The sequence below is a fragment of the Pollicipes pollicipes genome, unplaced genomic scaffold, assembly GCF_011947565.3.
Source record: "Pollicipes pollicipes isolate AB1234 unplaced genomic scaffold, Ppol_2.1 Scaffold_3087;HRSCAF=3621_pilon_pilon_pilon, whole genome shotgun sequence".
Classification (NCBI taxonomy): Eukaryota; Metazoa; Arthropoda; class Thecostraca; order Pollicipedomorpha; family Pollicipedidae; genus Pollicipes; species Pollicipes pollicipes.
The window spans coordinates 43242559-43261063 of NW_023596225.1; the positions used below are offsets into that span (position 1 = coordinate 43242559).

The 18505-nt window shown below is 50.2% G+C and overlaps 1 protein-coding gene across 6 annotated transcripts in view; it reads left to right on the forward strand.

The window, feature by feature from the left end:
* Positions 1-9851: 9851 nt before the first annotated feature.
* The window catches only part of LOC119089602 (CD109 antigen), a 62249-nt gene continuing 53595 nt past the window's right edge, over positions 9852-18505 (forward strand). For all 6 annotated transcript variants that reach the window (XM_037212364.1, XM_037212365.1, XM_037212367.1 and 3 more), the window contains exon 1: positions 9852-10024. In XM_037212364.1, the coding sequence (XP_037068259.1) occupies positions 10015-10024 (10 nt within the window). In that variant the 5' untranslated portion in view covers positions 9852-10014. The remainder of the gene's footprint in view (positions 10025-18505) is intronic.

The window sequence follows — 18505 nt, forward strand, 5'->3', positions numbered from 1 at the left end:
GTGCAACCAAGGTCCCAAGCAAAACCGGCGCATCAAGGCGTGTGCAGCGGGTGCATCTTTCTCTCTGGACTATGATTTGCTTTGTATAAGCGATGCTATTTCGAGTAACACCTGGCGTCCGTCCACCGTGCACTGTCGTTCGAGGACCCCGTTAATTAATATGGACCTATATGTTGGTGAGGCATCACCAGTACCGCACAGTCAGCTTCGTGTCGGTGTGGGTCTGACGGCTCACTTCTCAAAGAGCTGCCAATCCGGGGCCAGTGATTTACACTGTTCGGGTCCCAGCATCCGTCTGGGGCCCAAAGTGCCTAACAGATGGTCCGGCGCTCGCAAGGGGTTCCGCGCCAACCAAGGGTAGTGTTCGATGAGGCCCGAAGAGGTCCGGGTGGCCCAGCGGCACCGACAATCGGAGGCCCGGTTGGAGGGCACAAGTCACGAACGGCCGGCTGAAGGCCACATAAAGAATCGCTGCCCCAATCGCATAGGGTCGTGACCTGAAATATCAGTCAGATGCCAGCTTGACCATTTGAAAACTTCTGAGACAATGCGATTGTCTAGGACGGACAGAGACCACTAACACCGATCGGTTGGCTTCCTGGCAGTCTAAACCCTGAGGGTCCATTTCTCAGACAAGAGCAAGACCGGGGCCACGATGTCATTGGTCTGGGTCCCCGAAACAATGGTTGCGGCTCCTGTGTCGGTGAGGGGCCCAAAGGGCATAACAGAGGGCCATGTGTCGGCTAGTGGCCCCGTCAGTGACGGACTTTGTTTAAGGAGGGAGGTTTGTTTGAGTAGGTCCGAAGAGAGACCAGAGGACCCTTCGGGACCGAAGATCAAGGGCCAGATTGAACTTAGGCCCGACTCCCAATTTGTGTTGTCATAACCTGAAATGTCAGTCAGAAAGCTCCTGTTAGTGCTCTCTTATTAGGGTTCGCTAACCCAGTTATATATAGCCTTGGCACGGAACCATCCAGTCGGGTCCATGTCGGCCTGAGTCTGTGAAACCCAAGCGCGTGAACCCGAATGACAGAGGGGTTTTTGCATTGACCAGACCCTCTTGCCATAAAATAGAGCACGAGAACTAATGATGAGCATTCACATTGAGACAATGGAAGGGTTCTCTACCATCCGGGTCCCCAGCACCGAAAGGTGAGCTCTCCATCTGAATTCCAGCATTGGCTCGTTAAGCCAAACTCGGGTGTGCGCCAATCATTGGACCACTTGCGGCGATCAGGGATGTTGTTGCATCGATGAGGATTTTTGCGTCAATCCAATTCAACCATGCGGGTCGTCAGAAGGCCTCCCGCGTCAGGGAGGGGACCAATGTGGTATGACGTATTCCTCTACGGGCCTCCAAATTGGCCAGGGGATCCCACCCCGCGTCGCCAGAATGGCAGCCAGAAAACATGCGCGGTGGGATGGAATAACTCAGCCGGAAAACATGCGTGGTGGGATGGAATAATTCTTAAGCCCTTAATCGGGAGCAGTAATGTGCCCATTGGTGTTCTACTCAAGGAGCCCCTTTCCATTAAAGAAATTAGGGTTTTCATTTATGTTGAACAGAGTGGGTCAGAATGAGCTTAAAAACGAGAAAGACCGTCTAATGTTTGTCTGAGAACGTTTGCTGTTTTGCGGAATCCACTAGTGAAACAAATAATTAACAATTTTGAGCCTGCACGCCCGCAATCTCGGAAGGAAGGACAGCGACAGCCTTGGTTGCAGTTTCCGGAAAACCGAACGGCGATGGCCTCTGCAAACAACACCAGGGACGCGCGAGAGTGACGTTCGGAGAATAATATCTCCGAATGTTTTAGAAAGTTAATTCGTAATGTTCAAAGGTTAGGCTGGGCACACCTTTTTACAACTTTAAGGCCGTCCTCCGGGCAGATTAACAGCTACAACGCAACAAAAGAGATTGCATCTTTACTCTTCCATTTCTACCATTAAATTCGAACGCCACGGCGCGTTGCCGAGTCCGTTCTTAAACCGTTCTTAAACGGGAAAACCGTTCTTACCATCAATAAAAAAATCGCACACGTGAAACAAATGCCCGGACTGACTAGAAAATATGCGTTTTGATGTTCTAAAGCGTGCAAAGATATTTCTTTCAAACGCGCAATCATTTTCATCCATCCAACGGCCACGGGTTAGTATTGGTCGCTGGGTCCACGCCGTGAGGACTGTGGGAACTGCAAGGCTTGGCATCGAGCTTTTCTTGCTAAGATTTGCGAGCGAGCATGCTCGAAACTATGCTACATAATTTTCATTTTTCCAATCCTGACTGAATGTTAAACATTTCCAGACAAGCATGGTTTGGCCATGTCCATAGAAATTACTGACCCAGTCCAATCTACATTCGCGGGGTCCTTAATAGTTCAGTACAGCCTAGATTAAGATTCTTATAACGCTTTTATCGGTTTAGAAAGAGTTCACCGGACCATTGCAAAATTAAGGGCGCCAGTAATTTGCTTCATGTAGCCGTTTGTATTTAAAACGTTTGTATTTGTAGCGCACGACTTATTCAGTTAACAGATTATAAAATTCAGGTAGAAGAGATCTTGCGGGAGCTTTTGGCAGTAATGGAAGATGAAGGCAAAAATATGAAAGAAAAGCATTTAATCATTAGCAAATTGGCCATATCCACCGAGTTTTTGTTGGGTGGGGGGGGAGGGACACTTTTGCTATCAGTGGACCCTCAGTGCCCCGCCCCCTTGCCAAGGCTCTGGCTGCGCGCCTTATTGTTCCGTGCACTTTGCGCACAGATCATCGATCAGCCTGTCATTAACATATTCCCACGCCGTGATCCTGCCTGCCAGTATGGCATGATTCCCTGCTTAAAAGCTTGTGTTGGTATATTTTGGCTACATTAGGTCGTTAAACGCGCCTTCTTATGCTAGCTTGAGATTACGGTGAGCAAAAAATAAATGGGAGCTGAAAAATGTAAAGATGTGTTTCTCGTATATCTGACAGTTAGAAGTATGGGAAAATAGTTTAAAAAGCCTCAAAATATTTTGGTCATGGATATTCTGACTTTTGCATTACACCTTCCATAGATGACTTTTGCATTAGGTCATATTGTATTTTTGCGTTAGTCTGAAAATCGCGAAAGTTTCACCTTTTCATCCAAACCATGTAATATCCCAAACTCCCACTTCAACTTACTGGAGGAAATGATCCACATTTGAATGGGGTTTTGAACTGAAATAAAGTTCTTGAAGATCATTCGGTGCAGTTGACAGCCCTGCCCTTTGAAAGGTCTAAGTCCCTGCAGTTTCTGAGCTACGCGCCTACAGATATGTGCACACTATATCGTGCAGAATATTTCTAAGATTACCTAGGTATCCATGACGCCATTTCATATATCGCGCTCGTGAGCACGTTTTTCAGATATAACGACCGCCAATTGGCTCTCAGTTATTGCTGTGCGAGCTCCGATGACGCAATCAAGTAATGACGTACTGAACATCACATTGGCTAGATAGAGAATGTATGCTGTCCACAGCAGTTTTTTTCCACATTAAGTATGCTAACCGTCGTTACTTAGCTTATTTCATCATGTGTGATGCTTGCTTCAATATCTTCAAAGGCTTACCGTCATACTCCTTTACCTTATACTCTCTTCCAGCTTTCAATGTGTAACTTTTCATGTAAAAGCAGCTGCAGTTTTCAACATTCATGTTGCTTTCGTGTTCAATGCATGTCGCACAATCTACACGGCCCAGAAAATGTTTACGTCGGCGGAGTTGTACTTGATCAGTTAAACGTTGTGTGATGATGAAGAAATTTCACCCCGAAGTATATCGCCCATCGCACGTGTTGAAAGCTTCCAAAAGATGACGTGTCCTTGCCATGGCCTTTAAATGAAAAGGTAATTAGCTCGCGGACATATATTAACAGATCTATGGGAGTACATTCCATACATTCCAGTTTTTGCTTTTGAGACCAACTGGTGAACACATACTAGTGCAGCGAATTTAGCTTTCATTCCACCTGAAGAACTGATCATTAAAAGATTGCATTTGTTGCATATTCACCATGCTTATATATATTACTGACGCGCCGTTTCCCTGTAACCCACTTGCTCGAGCTATTCGTGTCCGGTGTACGTCAGCACGATTCCTGTCATCAACGGATTTCAGTTTGCCCTGGACCAAGGTGATGCGCATCATGCAAGTTTAAAATACGAATCAAGTGTTGTGCTATATAGGAAAGGAACTAGGGCAATGGTACGAGTAATGACGGAAATAAGACTCAGAACCAAATATCTTAAAGGGAATGCCCCATATTTGAAAGCATCGAAGGAAGCACCAGATGTGATGAAATGAGCTCACCTACAAACTATTGGCATAATTCTAACCGATTCGCTGTCGATTTAGTCATTTTAGTCGCTGGAGGTGCTGAGTGTTGGCTGCCGGAGCTTGTCGTTTTCAGTCGCTCGGTCACTAGAAAGGAGGTCCCTCGTGGAAGGGGTGGAACCTGAAGGGTCTTACGGCCGGACCCTCGGATCAGGGCGGGCGGTGTGGTACGGTGGTGGTGGCGAATGAGTCAGCACACGTTCCTAGATTATGAGGGAAGGGAGCTGAATGGCATCATGTGAGCAAACGATATTTAACTTTTTGCATCGCGTTCGTAAATTCAACATCTGTAGTGGATGACATGGTTGGCCTCATCGCATCGAGAGCTGTGATTGAGTATGCAACCTTACGTCAATCACAAGAGAAAAGGCGTTCAGCTAGTTTTGAGAGTTTCCGTCTTTACTGTTCTCATCCGGTTATGTAGAAATTCACCAAACACGCTTAATGCAAAAATAAAGATCTCAAACAATCTGGCTGGATCAAATGCTATCCAATGGGTAGTGACATCACGCATCTGTTTATTTTATACAACACGCCTATGTTCGATAAACGGAATTTGGTCAGCTGGAAAAAAGCATACTTATATGCATGTCGTGCCGCGGGCTGCAAGATAGTGCTACGAAATAACATTTTACGGCCATGCTCTACCTCCTGCAGGTGTAGAAGCAGCTTTAGGTGATGTCTGAGTTACATACCTTCGGTATAAGGCTGTTCAAATGGGGTGGAGTGGGAGAAGCGTATGCAGGCTTTGACGGCGGGATTTTCCTCCAAATCAGAGTTTGTTTGGTAAACATAGTTCATTTCCACACGGCTCACACAGGGGCGTCACTCCAAATCATCTCCGGGGACCTCAGCCCCGCAATGCTGACTTAAGCCGCCCGCCCCCCCCCCCCCCCCCTAGTGGTTGGTTCCCTGAGTTACCTCAATACATATAAGCAAGGAGAGAACACTAGACCAATAAGTACAGACCATTCCCTCCCCCAATTAATTTTTGTTTTACTTGGTAGTATACACCCAAACACATCACCCGTAGTGTCATATTAGCTTTGAACCAACTAATATCCTGTACGTACTGAATGTTTTTGTCACACTAACTCTTTCATATGCTAAGCCAAGTGTCTTCAAATGTTTGACAGATCTGTCAAATGATAAGGCCCGGATTGGGACAACGAACAATTGGCTGCAACATGATGCAGCTTTTAAAAGTACAGGGTGGCCCAGATAAAACTTAACACGCGCTCGGGTGGGGATCAGATTGCCCAACCACCTCTCAAAGTTTTTTCACAATGGTTTCCGAACGGCGGAGCGCAGCCGCGCCAAATTTGCACAGCTGTAGACAGTTGGATAGCAAATCGTTTAGTACTATGGACTTAGATGCAACTTGTAATGTTGCTGACCTATAACAGGTCAAAGTCAGACCACGGATTCTGCGAAGTCAATTTCTAGGGAATCGTTCAATCTGATGCACAACGGAGTGTTAGACGAGACCATACATTCCTGAGATAACCGTTTAGGCAACACAGCTATTGAATGAACAAATTCAATTGACCTAAGGTCAGCTTTGAAGATCAGGCCAAGGTCAAAACCAATCTGTTTTAGCACTCTAGGGCTTGCCGTATAGGGTAGTTTCTAGTGCTCATTTCGAATTTATTGGTAACAGGAACCACCTTATATATATTCCATGCACTTCTCAAATATCAGAATGGGTCACTGACCTAAAATGACTCAGATCAATATTTTCTTTTAAGGAACATACGGTGTAGCGTAATTTTTTACCGCTTATTCAAATGCAAAACTCAAAGTCGTCTGGTATGATTTTGGTTACCATGACCTTCGAAAGTTCAAACAAGGTAAATGACCTTTAAAGAGCATGTGAACTTTGCTTTGGACAGGCATCTAGGTTCTGGAGTACTTTGGAGATCAATCTGGAGATTGACCTTGTTTTACCTTATTTTACCCGACGGCCATGACCTCGGAACCTCAAACTTTTCCCTGAGTGAGTTCAGGTGCAAGTCAACACACCCTGTAACTTTGGTGTCTCTAGCTCTCTTAGTTCCTGAGATCTCAAGGGGTCAAATTGACCCCCACCCGAGCGAAGGCCATCCAACCGGCCACCCGGGCGTTTGTTAACGGAGAGACTGCTCGAGGGAACAAAAAATCCCTCTTTGGTAAATATGCTCGCCTGTACGGCATTGTTTGATGACGTCATCGTGCCTCGCGCAACATTGATTAAGAGCTAGTTAACTGCCGTTATATTTGGAAATTGTGTTCGCGAATGTCAGATGTGAACGACTCAACACTTATATATTTATCGGTCTTGATCGCCGCATGGCATATGAAATGGCAGGATTTGAATGACGTTATGGCGTCATGGATGCTTGAGTGGCCTTGAGATAGTCTGCACATCTTCGTCCTTGTGTAGCTAAGACATAAGAGGAGCTTAGGTCTTATGAAGGGCGGGACTGTGATCTGCATCAATTGACCTTCAAGATGGCGATTTCAGTTCAAAACCCCATACAAATGTGGAACACTCCCTTTAAGAATAGCGTTATAACCGAGTATGTGAATGCAATGAACGCCCCGATAAGGACGCCCCGATCAATCAGTCAGCCCGGCCGCTACGGTGGCAATTTCGCACCGCCAGTTCGGTAGTACCTTTGACGTCATATAAACGTTACATGACGCAATTAAACGATGACGCATGGAGGAGCATGCTCACTAAATAGTGGAATCGTGTTGTTTAGAGCGGTATGCTGCAATTAACAACGCATCAATAGTGACAACTGAATTTATTTTATCACGACTCATGCGTATCTTAGTATTTTCCAGTGTGAGGCCTGCGGAGTGTCCCGAAATTAATGCCGCCTATCATCTCCCTCTCCGGAACGCTGTGTGAGTGAAATGGTACCGCGCTCGGCCCCAGGGCATCCCGCCGTGTCCGACGGTCACGTGGCCCTAGCCGTCGGCCTGACCTCGGCCGCTAGCGGGCGGGAGAGGTCATTCTTTTCGAGATCGCCAACGCGTCGAGTCCTCAAATCGGCAATTATGGCGAAAGGGCACAAGCCATCGATCCGCTTCCGCGTGGACGGGATGACCAAAGGCGGCATGACCCAGGTTCATGTCTCCATGGGCTTTGGCGTCAACATAGCGACGATTAAGCGCTGGCTGGCCCGCGACCGCTCAGGAAAGACGCTCGAAAACCGCGCAGGTCGTAGGCGGAAGTCGGCCTTGAGCCGAGTGGCGAAGATCGTCATTGCAAAGTCGGCCTCCAAAAGGCACCACTTAATGAGAACCCAGACGAGAAAACTGACGACGGAGAAGCACCCAGTCTCCAAGTGGGCCATCCACCGGTATCTGAAGACCAGCCTGCAACTGAAGCTGCTCGGGCTCATGTTGCAGCCAAGGCTTACCGTGGACCGGAAGCGCAGGCGGCTGAAATTCACTAAGGTCTGCAAAAACTGGTCCGTTCGGGACTGGAGACGCGTCCTGTTTAGTGACAAGTCGCCCGTCGAGGTCTTCCCAGCACCTAACCGCCAGAACGACCGGGTCTGGGCCGACAACAGATCGGAGGTGCCGATCGCCGAGACATTGACGCAGCTGCTAAACATTCTTCTCTGGGCGTGACGGTCTACAGAGGCCTCTCTGAGCCACACCAAGTCTTGCATGGGCACACTGTCACCGCCGACTACTACGTCAGAGAGGTGCAGGAGAACACTGCAGCCTCGGCGATGCAGCGGAGGAAGGAGAATGGCCCGCCAACCAATGTCAAAATTCCGCCAGACATGTCGAGGTCGATTTTGCAGCAGGACGGTGCTCCAGCTCATCACGTCAGGAAGACCCAGGACTGGTGCCGCGCCAACTTCCCGGGCTTCTGGGAGAAGGGTATGTGGCCAGGCAACAGATCCGACATGCTGCCGACCGAGGATCTTGGAGCGATCGTCGGTGAGGAGTTGAGCAAGATGTCGCTGGCCACTTAAGAAAATACCCTGTTCCAAAGCGTACAAGCGGCGTGACGGAGGGTCAAGGCGGGGACTCTCGACAACCTGATGTGCGGCATGCCGAAGCGCATGCAGCAGTGTATACGACTGTGTGGAGATTGCATTGACAATAAATCATGAATCTGTCTCAATTATTTTTCTGTTATCAAAGAGGATACAATCGCGCATCAATTTTGGACACCCTGTGCATATATTGGCCCTTTAAGCCTACATATATTGGTCAGCATGAGTTTTGTTAGCTGTAGTGGAATTGTTGTCAACCGGCTGCGAACAGTGTTGTGCAAACAGTAGAACACAGCTCGACATTGGTCACTTCACTTGACATTTGAACGACATTGGTCTTTCCCAGCACAAGCGCCACTTATGTGACAACCTAGATCCCACAAATTCCAAGCGTTGATTAACCCTGAAATGATGATTTAAGCTCGCTGCAGGAGCGGAGCTTCATGCATGTTATTTCGGGACTGGGACCCCGGCTGCCCAAAAACGCCGCAGGTTTCTCGTTGTTCTTTGTGGGTTTAAGTGACATTTGATTGGGTTTGAATACCATTTCGGCATCGGGGGTATCTCAAACTTAGGGAGGCGAGGGAGGGCATTCTAAAAAGATAACAAACACCAGTTATAGTGGGATCCATTGTAACTCGCAATTTCTTCTTTGAAATGTTTCTGAGGAAGCGCTGATTCTATTGGGAAACATGCTTCAGAGGCCAGTGTCGGTCCAGCTAGCACTGATGCCCGCTCAAAGCAGCTTGTCTTTCATTGCTCGCGACGGCTTGCTTGGTATTGCTTTTGTCCTTAGGTGTCGCCGTGATCACGAGTCACGATGACAGCTACTGCGTCACGTTGGCAATGGTAGCAAACAGCAACGTAAGCGGGTTCTCACACAGGGATAGATGAAATCGGAACAAGGAGAGCCATGGGAGACCCACTTCGTCACCAAACAGACTCGTTTTGAATTTGGGGATCTTGTTGGGCTCGGGATCCCATTTTGATGCAGCGAGGGATGTTTTTGTTTTAAGTCAAAAGCACTGTTTCCTATGTCCCCCGTCACCTCTAGGCGGGGGGGGGGGGGGGCATGACCAAAAGCCTTGGCTACGCCACAGGTAGCGAACCACAATGCCTTGGTCTTTGACCCCTACAGCTTACCAGAACCAGAAAAACGTCCTTGCCATCTGCTCTCTTGATATGATCTCGGACCTCAGAGACCATTCATCATCAACCTACGCCATCTTACCAGCGTCCCTTTCGTACGAGCGGAACGCATGCGTCAAGTGCTGTCACACAGCGTCTTTTTCGTGCCGCTGCGCCCCGCCGCTTGAGTGGAATCCTCGGCGTGTCAGGTCCGACCAGCGGACTGCTGGGACTCCGAAGGCCGGACCGGCGCGTCCCCTGTCGTCCTAGGAGGAGGCCGCCCGCCGCGCCGCCCGCCCTGCTGCGGCCGACCTCTCGCGCGGCGGTCAGTAGCGCGCGCGACCACCACCGGTCGGCAGCGGCCGCGATGGTGCTGATGGTGCGACGAGTGGTGCTGGTGCTGGTGCTGGCGCTGGCGATCGGCGTCGCTGCGCAGTCGCCGTCAACCCTGGACAGCTACGCGGTGGTGCAGGACCCGGCCGTGCCAGACGGCGCCGCCGGACGATACGACACCGAGTTCACGACGCATGGCGACCCGTGAGTGACCAGCCGTCAGCGTATACCAGCTTAGACGCACACTCTACAGCCGTGTTGAACCGTCAGGGAGGCTGGTTCAGACGGGAAGTGGTCTTTGAGCTCCCCGCCTTCGGAGGGACTGGTTCAGAAAGGCGATGATCTGTGAGTTCCTCGCCGCCGGGGAGGCTAGGTCAGACGGGCAGTGGTCTGTGAGTTTCCCGCTGTCAGGGAAGTCTGGTTCAGACAGGCACTTGTATGCGAGTTCCCCGCTGTCAGGGAAGCCTGGTACGGGGGCACAGAGCACACTGATCTGTGAGATCCTCGCATCCAGGGAGACAATCCCACATATCATGTAAGGAGATAAAATATCATCAAGCTAAAATGTGTTTGATCGGACTGCTCGTTAGGGCGCGTCTGATCCGCGCGCGCTCCCTTAGCGAGAGTGAGACTAGTTTAGACGAGAATGCCTTCATGAACCGTGCGTGCCGCGCCGTCAGGGCGGCCGGGCTCATGAAGTAGGCTGACCCGCGTCGCGGATCACTGAGCACTGGAAATGTCCCGACGATAGCGGTGGAGACGCGTGGTTCGGACTCAAGGGGTCCGAATATCGCAGCAGCTGCCTGTTGGAGGTGTGTGTGGTGCGTTCGCGTGTCGCTGTCACCCTCGAACAGTCCGGCAGCGGTGGCATACTCGCAACGATGCCGTTAGACCGCCCTGCCGGACAGTGCATCAGGTGACACTTTTACAACATTACCGCTTGGGGTGTTTGCTCCACAGCCCTACCGCACGTTGAAAGGTCATTTTAAGCTGAAACGAACAGGACTTACATTGTCAGAGGAGCCGAGAACCTTAGCCAACACTGCATGTGCATGCGCTGAGCCGTTTCCAGTAACTCACCGTACCAAACTACGCACCACACCGCACATGAGGTCTGAACTCCGTGCGGGGTTTTGTCACCAGTTAGGACGCGCCGTGCTGATCAAAAGATAGTTCCCGCGCGTTTTAGCATCTGGTCCTGCATTCCAACATCAGCGCGATGGTGGGAGGGCAGAGGTGGAAACAGCCTAGCTAGGATACGTCGGTGTTAAAAACGCACATCTGAACAATCATTTATACTCATCAAACCAAAACGTCTATCCCTGGAGAGAGCGATGCTCTTCGCGAACACCGCCATTGGCCTGGCACGCCAGGGCCTGCAGAGATGTGGGCCGTATTTTCAACCAGAGATCCTAGCTCTGCATACGCAAGTGGTATCAAGCCTGTGGTTCGCTCCATTCACGGGCCAAAACGAGCGACCAGGCCGAATTAGCATGTCGATGTGAACGGCTCGCGACGTGCGGTCTGCGGCTGCCTGCCGGGCCGTGTTATCTGATGCGGCTGAGGTGTAGCGCGCCTCCCGCTGCTGCCAACGCAGAGCTTATAGTAAGTCATCTCCTGCACCATGCAAATCCCATAAGATTCGTGTAGTACACGAGAGCTGACCTCACAGAAAAAGAGCGCGGAATCAGCCTCCTGCAAGGTCGCACTGGTACACGCACTTCACGGCCAGTACGCGGCGACGGACCCTGCAACGCCGCAGTTTTGGATTTGGCGACATGGCTCTGGCTCTAGGTCACGGATCTGCTGGTCTCCAGGCCAGGCCTCTGCCGCGGTAGCTGGGGAGGGGGGGGGGGGGGGGGCAGGGGGTGACTTTCTCCTGCCAGCGCACGCCTCTCCTGTCGACTGAGGCACAAGACTGCCATCGGAACACGTTGTTCAACCAGTGCTCGTCCTGACGCTGTGAGCGCTGACGTCTTCATCTCCGGGTCCATAGCCTGAGAGGCACGAGCGCTACTTCTTTGGGAGCTTGACTGCGGGAAGAGTTCAGGGGTCTTGTGTCTCGCGTGCCCATGCCATATCGTGCCTTGGCGGTAGATATCGCCTGGTAAATAATTATCGTGACAAACCTCACATACTTAGAACAAGTACATTTCCGTCATGACGGCGTTTGAACAAAACACAAAAAACAAACTTAGGTATGTTTACAGCCAATTCGGGTTGTTCAGAGCAGTGGACACATTCTGCGCCTCTGGTGTGGAGTTGTCACCACCTACTCTTTACTTCGTCACTTTCATTCGCACCGACGTATCTGAGTTCAAAGGGACTGGGAACTAAAATCACGAAACCACTATTGCATTGCTATTGAATCGCTGTTATCATACATATTTTTATCGCTCTTTTTTTCCGGCCGTTAATCCTGTCCGTTGCATTCGTGTGCAATGTTTGGCTTCACTGATATCGTTGAAACTAATTCTCTGTTTGCATTATGTTGAACTCAAACTTATGCATACGTATTGACAGCGGAAAGAGCCATCGTTTCATGATACTCCGCAGGAGATGCCGGTACCTTTTGCGTGTGTCAAGCAAAACGCACTCTGAGGCACGTCCCACTCGTTTCAGCACATAAGCCATACCAAAACTCCACTCACAATGCCTCAGTGTGGGAGAGAAATGGCTACGTGTCAGGCTAAGGCAGCCTCTGTTCCAAACCTAACAAAATAATCTGTCAAGCCAGGTTTGCAAGCGGGCGGCTGAAATGTCACAGAAACGAGATAATGATCACACATGAGGCCTGTCCCCCATCGTTTTAAGAATTCCGTCTTGTATGAAGCCTGTTTTGCAACGCTGGAGAGCCCGCGCCCCCACGCTCCGTTGTAAGTAGTAACGACGTAGAAGCGCGCGTCACAACGAAGAAAAGATGCTGCGAAAAATGAGCGGGATCTCGTAGAGTTTGCTGTCCCTGGGAATGCGTCGAAACATTCATTTGAATTTGAATGAGCAGGTCGTTAGCTGTTTGAAGAGCCAAGAACCTCAACCGACCTACATTGCAAGTTCATCACCTATAACGTTTTTCAGTACTGTACCATACCGAACCACACTGCCCGCACCGCAACAGTCTGAGGGCTCATCTGAACTGGTTCCCTATCTGACAACACTGACGTCATGCCCTGTACTACACGGCCCCTGCAAGCCCTAGTATGTGGTTATAATTTTCCACATGAGTCCAGATTTCCTATGATGATTTATTGACCTTCAGTGTACCAGAACGTGGTGTTGAAACGACGTTATAGAGCAAACCTTGTTTATACTGCCACCGAGGTGTAGTTTCTTAATAAGTTATGTCGGCTACGTTCCCCTCCCCCACCAACTTGGACTCCAGCTTCATCCTCCCTCCAAGTGTGTTTGCTATTTTGGCGGTAGATTGCGTCATTTTCTCACGGCACAGTTCCTTCTCCCAGCACTCATCTTGTAAAGCTATGGCCCATTGACAATGATCAATACAACTAAAATCTAGTTACGTTGAATGCAACCAACGTTGGTTCTTTTCAGTGCTGTCAGTATCAGCGGCATTTGCTTGATAACGCTATTTAGCTACTAATTGCTGGTAAATTAGAGATAGACAATTCAACATAAGAGCTCATGTGGCACACAAATTATGGACTTATAATGCCAAAACATTCTGGCTTGAGTGGGCTATGGATATGAAGGCCTTTCCAGCTAACCTAAGTACTCTCATCCATGCCTTCATTTGCGGTGTCACGGAAAGTTACCGAAGCTACGCGTATTCGGGTAGGACGCTTTGCAATTGCACATGGTAGAAACCAATCGGGAATCGTGCACATGACTCACAGCTTGAATGTCATGAGCGAGCATCGCAGTCCGGTGTTGCTGCCACGTTTGACGCGGAGGGGGAAGGGGGAGGGGAACCGTGAATCATCGAAACAACGATGGTCTTATATAATGGCAACTGATCATCCTAATAGGCGTTGCGACGTTAGCGTTCTATTAAGGCTAACTAAGCGAGCAGAGCTCAGTAACCATAATAAAGCATATAAAAGCGGAGGAGGAAAGACAATTGGACACAAATACGCAGTCCCATCGCTGCGTTTTGACACCACTTCTCAAAGAGTTCGTTTCAGAAAACTCTCGCATGAGGACTAGAGCCTTAAAGCTGCACCCAATGTTTTGAGTCATCAGCCGAGTGAGTTCTATACCAGTGTCCGTGCGCATTCGGTAAAGTTTCTCTGGCCCTACTGTGGAAGACCTCACCTTCAGTATTCGCTGGCCCAAAACAGGTCGCAAGCCATCTTCCCCTGGCAAATTATGGGGCTGTTTGAATACCCAGGACTGCGCATGCTGACTATGAGCCCGTCATATCTGCGGAGGAAACATAGTGGTCCGGCCGTGCATGAACAATGCATGCTAGAAACGAACACCTCGATAAATGGCCACCTCATACGTGAGGTCTGCAGCCGAGGGAGCTCCTCTTAAGTGATGTTTGCGAAGCGAGCGTGACTAAACACCTAACCGCGCGGGATTGTTCCGACATATCTCAACGGCAGATAGCGTAAACAGGTGTTACGACGGTAAATGCTGGGGAGGCATGCAGAGGGAACGCATCACTTGGGGAAGAGCCGAATCGGAAGATGTCTGCTGTGAGAAACTGGACAACAACCTGTGTACCGAGTACCTTGGCGAATGTGAGGTTTACTGCGCAACTTACTCAGTGCCGCATTATCTTCATGTCCAGTAATCAAACACGGGCCTTCGCCAGTTTGGCAGCAACAGTAACAAAACGTAAATGATTTGCGCTGAATGATCCCTTCCCTTTGCCAGTCGTTCGTTGTTTAAAGGGAGTGCTCCACATTTGTACGGGATTTTGAGCTGGCATAGTTATTTTGAAGATCTATCGAAGCATTTCACAGTCCTGCCCTTCTTAAGACCCAGCTCTCTCAAGTGCCTGGGCCACACGCCCACGAAAATGGGGAGACCATTTCGGGGAGAGTATTTTGTAGTTCACCTTGGCATTCATGGCGTCATAGTGACGCCATTAAAATCCTGTCATTTCATAAGCCATGCGGCGATCAAGGCCGAGTACAAATGCAATGGTCGAGTCGCTCATATCTGGCACCCACGTCATAGCTATATGTATTCATGTCATACATGGCGTATCAAACTTTAGTTTGATTCGCACTTACTGTTTGGTTTGATACGGCCCTTGGCTGACGGCCGCGCCATGTCACGACGAGACGGAGCGTCGCCAGGATTTAGGAGGGAGCAGTTTGGCAAAGGAAACAGGACGGGTGGTGCTAATAGTATGTCATGGTATCGCCTACTTAAGCCCGAAACATTACGCCTCAATCATGCATGACAGTTAAGCGCAGAAATGACAATGCTTATTATTGCGGCGTTTCCTGGAAATGGGACATCTCGTTGGAACCAGAAATTTCACCTCCTCCTTTGGAAAAAGCGCTGAGAAGCTTTGAGGACGTTTGATTTTAAGGACATTCGTCGCCATGACGACGGTTTGATTGCGCGCTCTACCCGGCGACTGTTGTGCTCCAAGCCGGTTGGCGTGGCGGCCGGATTCGGTGAGACTGAACCCAGCTCTCGTGAGCGGTATTCACCTGTCTCGTCACTTTCTCCGTAGAGACTGGCGTCCCGCTAATGGGCTGCCATATCGTGACGTCTTGTGCGGCCCCTGAAATGGCTTCCCTCCGACTTCTCAAGGATTCCTATCAACGAGTGGTTGGGCTCAATTAAGGAGTCGTGAAACGCCTCGTGAACATTGATGGTACCAGCACAAAAACTACCGTTTTCCGTCAGACCTTAATTGCATTAGAAAATTTAAGATTTCATACGTTTGCGTCTCTCATGCTGCACATGTTATCTTCGACTCGCCAGTGATCATGTCCACAGAAGCCGTGGGCGAGACGCAAAGCGGTTCGATTTTTTACTTGTAAATGTAAGGTTATGTTGTGTTGAAGGGCCATACTCGGTCCGAGCCTTCGTGATATGTTCTGCAGACTTACAGCTTTGTATGACATAGGCATAAAAAGCTGTATGTCTATGCATGCCTGTTATTGGGATAAAGTTGTCCCGAGCTGACCTGACACTGATCTGACCCTGAGCTGGCCTGAACTTAAGAGCTGACCTGACCCTGAGAGGGAACCTGACCTTAAGAGCTGACCTGACCCTAAGAACTGACCTGACCCTGAGCTGACCTCGTCCCAAGCGAGGCCAGCGTGCTATGTGTGTTGAGGGCCGGCCCGGACATGGGCCAGGACGCGGCGGTCTGCAGATGTGGGAGCGAAGTGCAGCCGCCGCCGGCATCTTCTCGTGCCAGGCACGAGGGGGTGGCCGGCGCAGGCCGCAAGTGATTGCCAAGCGCCGACAGAAAGGACCGAACAGAGTCACCAGCACGCATGCAGTTCTTCAGGGATTGTTTGTTCCTAAACAACTACCGAGATGTGTTCTGACAAGGTGAAACGCCCGCCGAGTAAAACCGTTCGAGCGGCACCCTGGCCATCCATCATGCGGACGCCATGGAGAATGAGCCGATAACGAATCCAGTTTGGGATGGGACGCGCTACAACGGGCAGGCCAGAGGTCAGCGGCCACGACTTATGACAGGAGGCGCAGCTCGCTGTTGTTCTCTCAGCTGCTGTACCAGAACTGCTCCTTTCCCGTACCAGCTCCTTTCCCGGACCAGCTGCTCTCCCGGACCAGCTGCTCTCCCGGACTAACTGTTCTCCCGGACCATCCCATCCCTCGGAACAGCTTTCCTCTCTCTCTCTCTCTCTCTCTCTCTCTTCTCTCTCCTCTCTCTCCTCTCGCTAAACAAGAAGTGGACTCTCTCTCTTCTCGACAGTCCTCGTTCACTCTCTTCTCTCTCTACTCTCTCTCTCTCTCTTCTCTCTCTCTCTCTCGCTCTCTTCTCTCTCTTCTTCTCTCTCTCTCTCTCTCTCTCTCTCTCTCTCTCTCTCTCTCTCTTCTCTCTCTCTCTCTCTCTCTCTCTCTCTCTCTCTCTCTCTCTCTCTCTATCTCTCTCGCTCTTCTCTCCTCTCTATATCTCTCTTCTCTCTCTCTCTCTCTCTCTCTCTCTCTCTCTCTATCTCTCGTCTCTCTCTCCTCTCTCTCTCTCTCTCTTCTCTCTCTCTCTTCTCTTTCTCTCTCTCTCTTCTCTCTACTCTCTCTCTCCTCTCCTCTCTCTCTCTCTCTCTCTTCTCTCTCTTCTCTCTCTCTCTCTCTCTCTCTCTCTCTCTCTCTCTCTCTCTCTCTCTCTCTCTCTCTCTCCTCTCTTCTTCTCTCTTCTCTCTTCTCTCTCTTCTCTCTCTCTCTCTCTCTCTCTCTATTCTCTCTTCTCTCTCTCTCTCTCTCTCTCTCTCTCTCTCTTCTCTCTCTCTCTCTCTCTCTCTCGGACCAGCTGCTCTCCCGGACCAGCTGCTCTCCCGGACCAGCTGTTCTCCCGAACCAGCTGCTCTCCCGGACCAACTCCTCCCAGGACCAACTCCTTTCTCGTACCAGCTCATCACCCGGAACAGCTTCTCTCCCGGACCAGCTTCTCTCCCGGACCAGCTGCCCTCTCAGGCCAGCTCCTCTCCCGGGCAAGCTCCTCTCCCTGTCAAGCTCATTTCCCTGACGAGTGTGGGTGCTGAACAAACACGCACCGCCCGTCGCCGCCGCCGGCGCACTGCTGCGTCATCGTACCTGACCGGGCTACTGACCCCGGGAGCGGGCCTCCGCGCCTGGCACCGTCCGGTCACCGTCAGTGGACTGGGCCGGACTTTGCTGCCAATTCTCCCATTCGGATGCCTTTCGGCTCAGGTTTAACTATGCCTGTTGGTGATCGCATCGCTGGTTTTGAGAGCTGCGCCATAACCGTGCCGTGTGGTCCTAAATTCTGCGCCCACGTGGCAGGTGGGTTCGCTCCGAGCGGTGGCCGGTGGTGATGGCACCAGTTATTAGGTGGAGCAAGACGACCGCCCATAAACTACCATGGACGCTTTCGTGGTACTGGCAGATGCTTTGGAGGGTACTCAGTCGCTGGATTTTCCACTCAGATGTTTCGCGAAACCGCAGCTCAACTGTGCAGTGTCAGGAACAGCCTTCCGCAGTGTCACGTGGAAAGTACTCAGATCTTCACTCAATCATGAGTAAGAGGGAGCCGGTGCTCAGTCAGACGGGAGGAGCTGTATTGTTGATCTGGCGCAGCCGGGGAAATATAACCACCGAGACCGCCGGGGGGTGGGGTGGGGGGGGGGGGAGGAAATTGGGTATAAGTAATTTCCGTCTTGTATCTCAGAATCTAATAACTGGATTGGAAAAAAATAGAATGGCAATTGACAGCCCTAGGGATTTTTACCAGCAAATCATGCAGCTCCTATTTTTTAGGTGAAGAATGATGCAGCGGTGAACGCAAATTACTTTAAAGATCACGAAAACCTTGAACCGATCAGGGATCATACGCACGCGGAACGTAAAACTGTGAAGTTGACATAATACCGTAACTATACCGTAATAACACGCGGTGTAATATAACGTAATAACGGACAGGCATCATATTCCACTGATGACTTTGTAACCAATATTAAATGAAGCAACGTTCTCTTGCCGTTTAGACCCGTACCATGATGTTAAAAAGATGAAGGGTAAATGTTGTGGCATGGGGTTATGGATCCT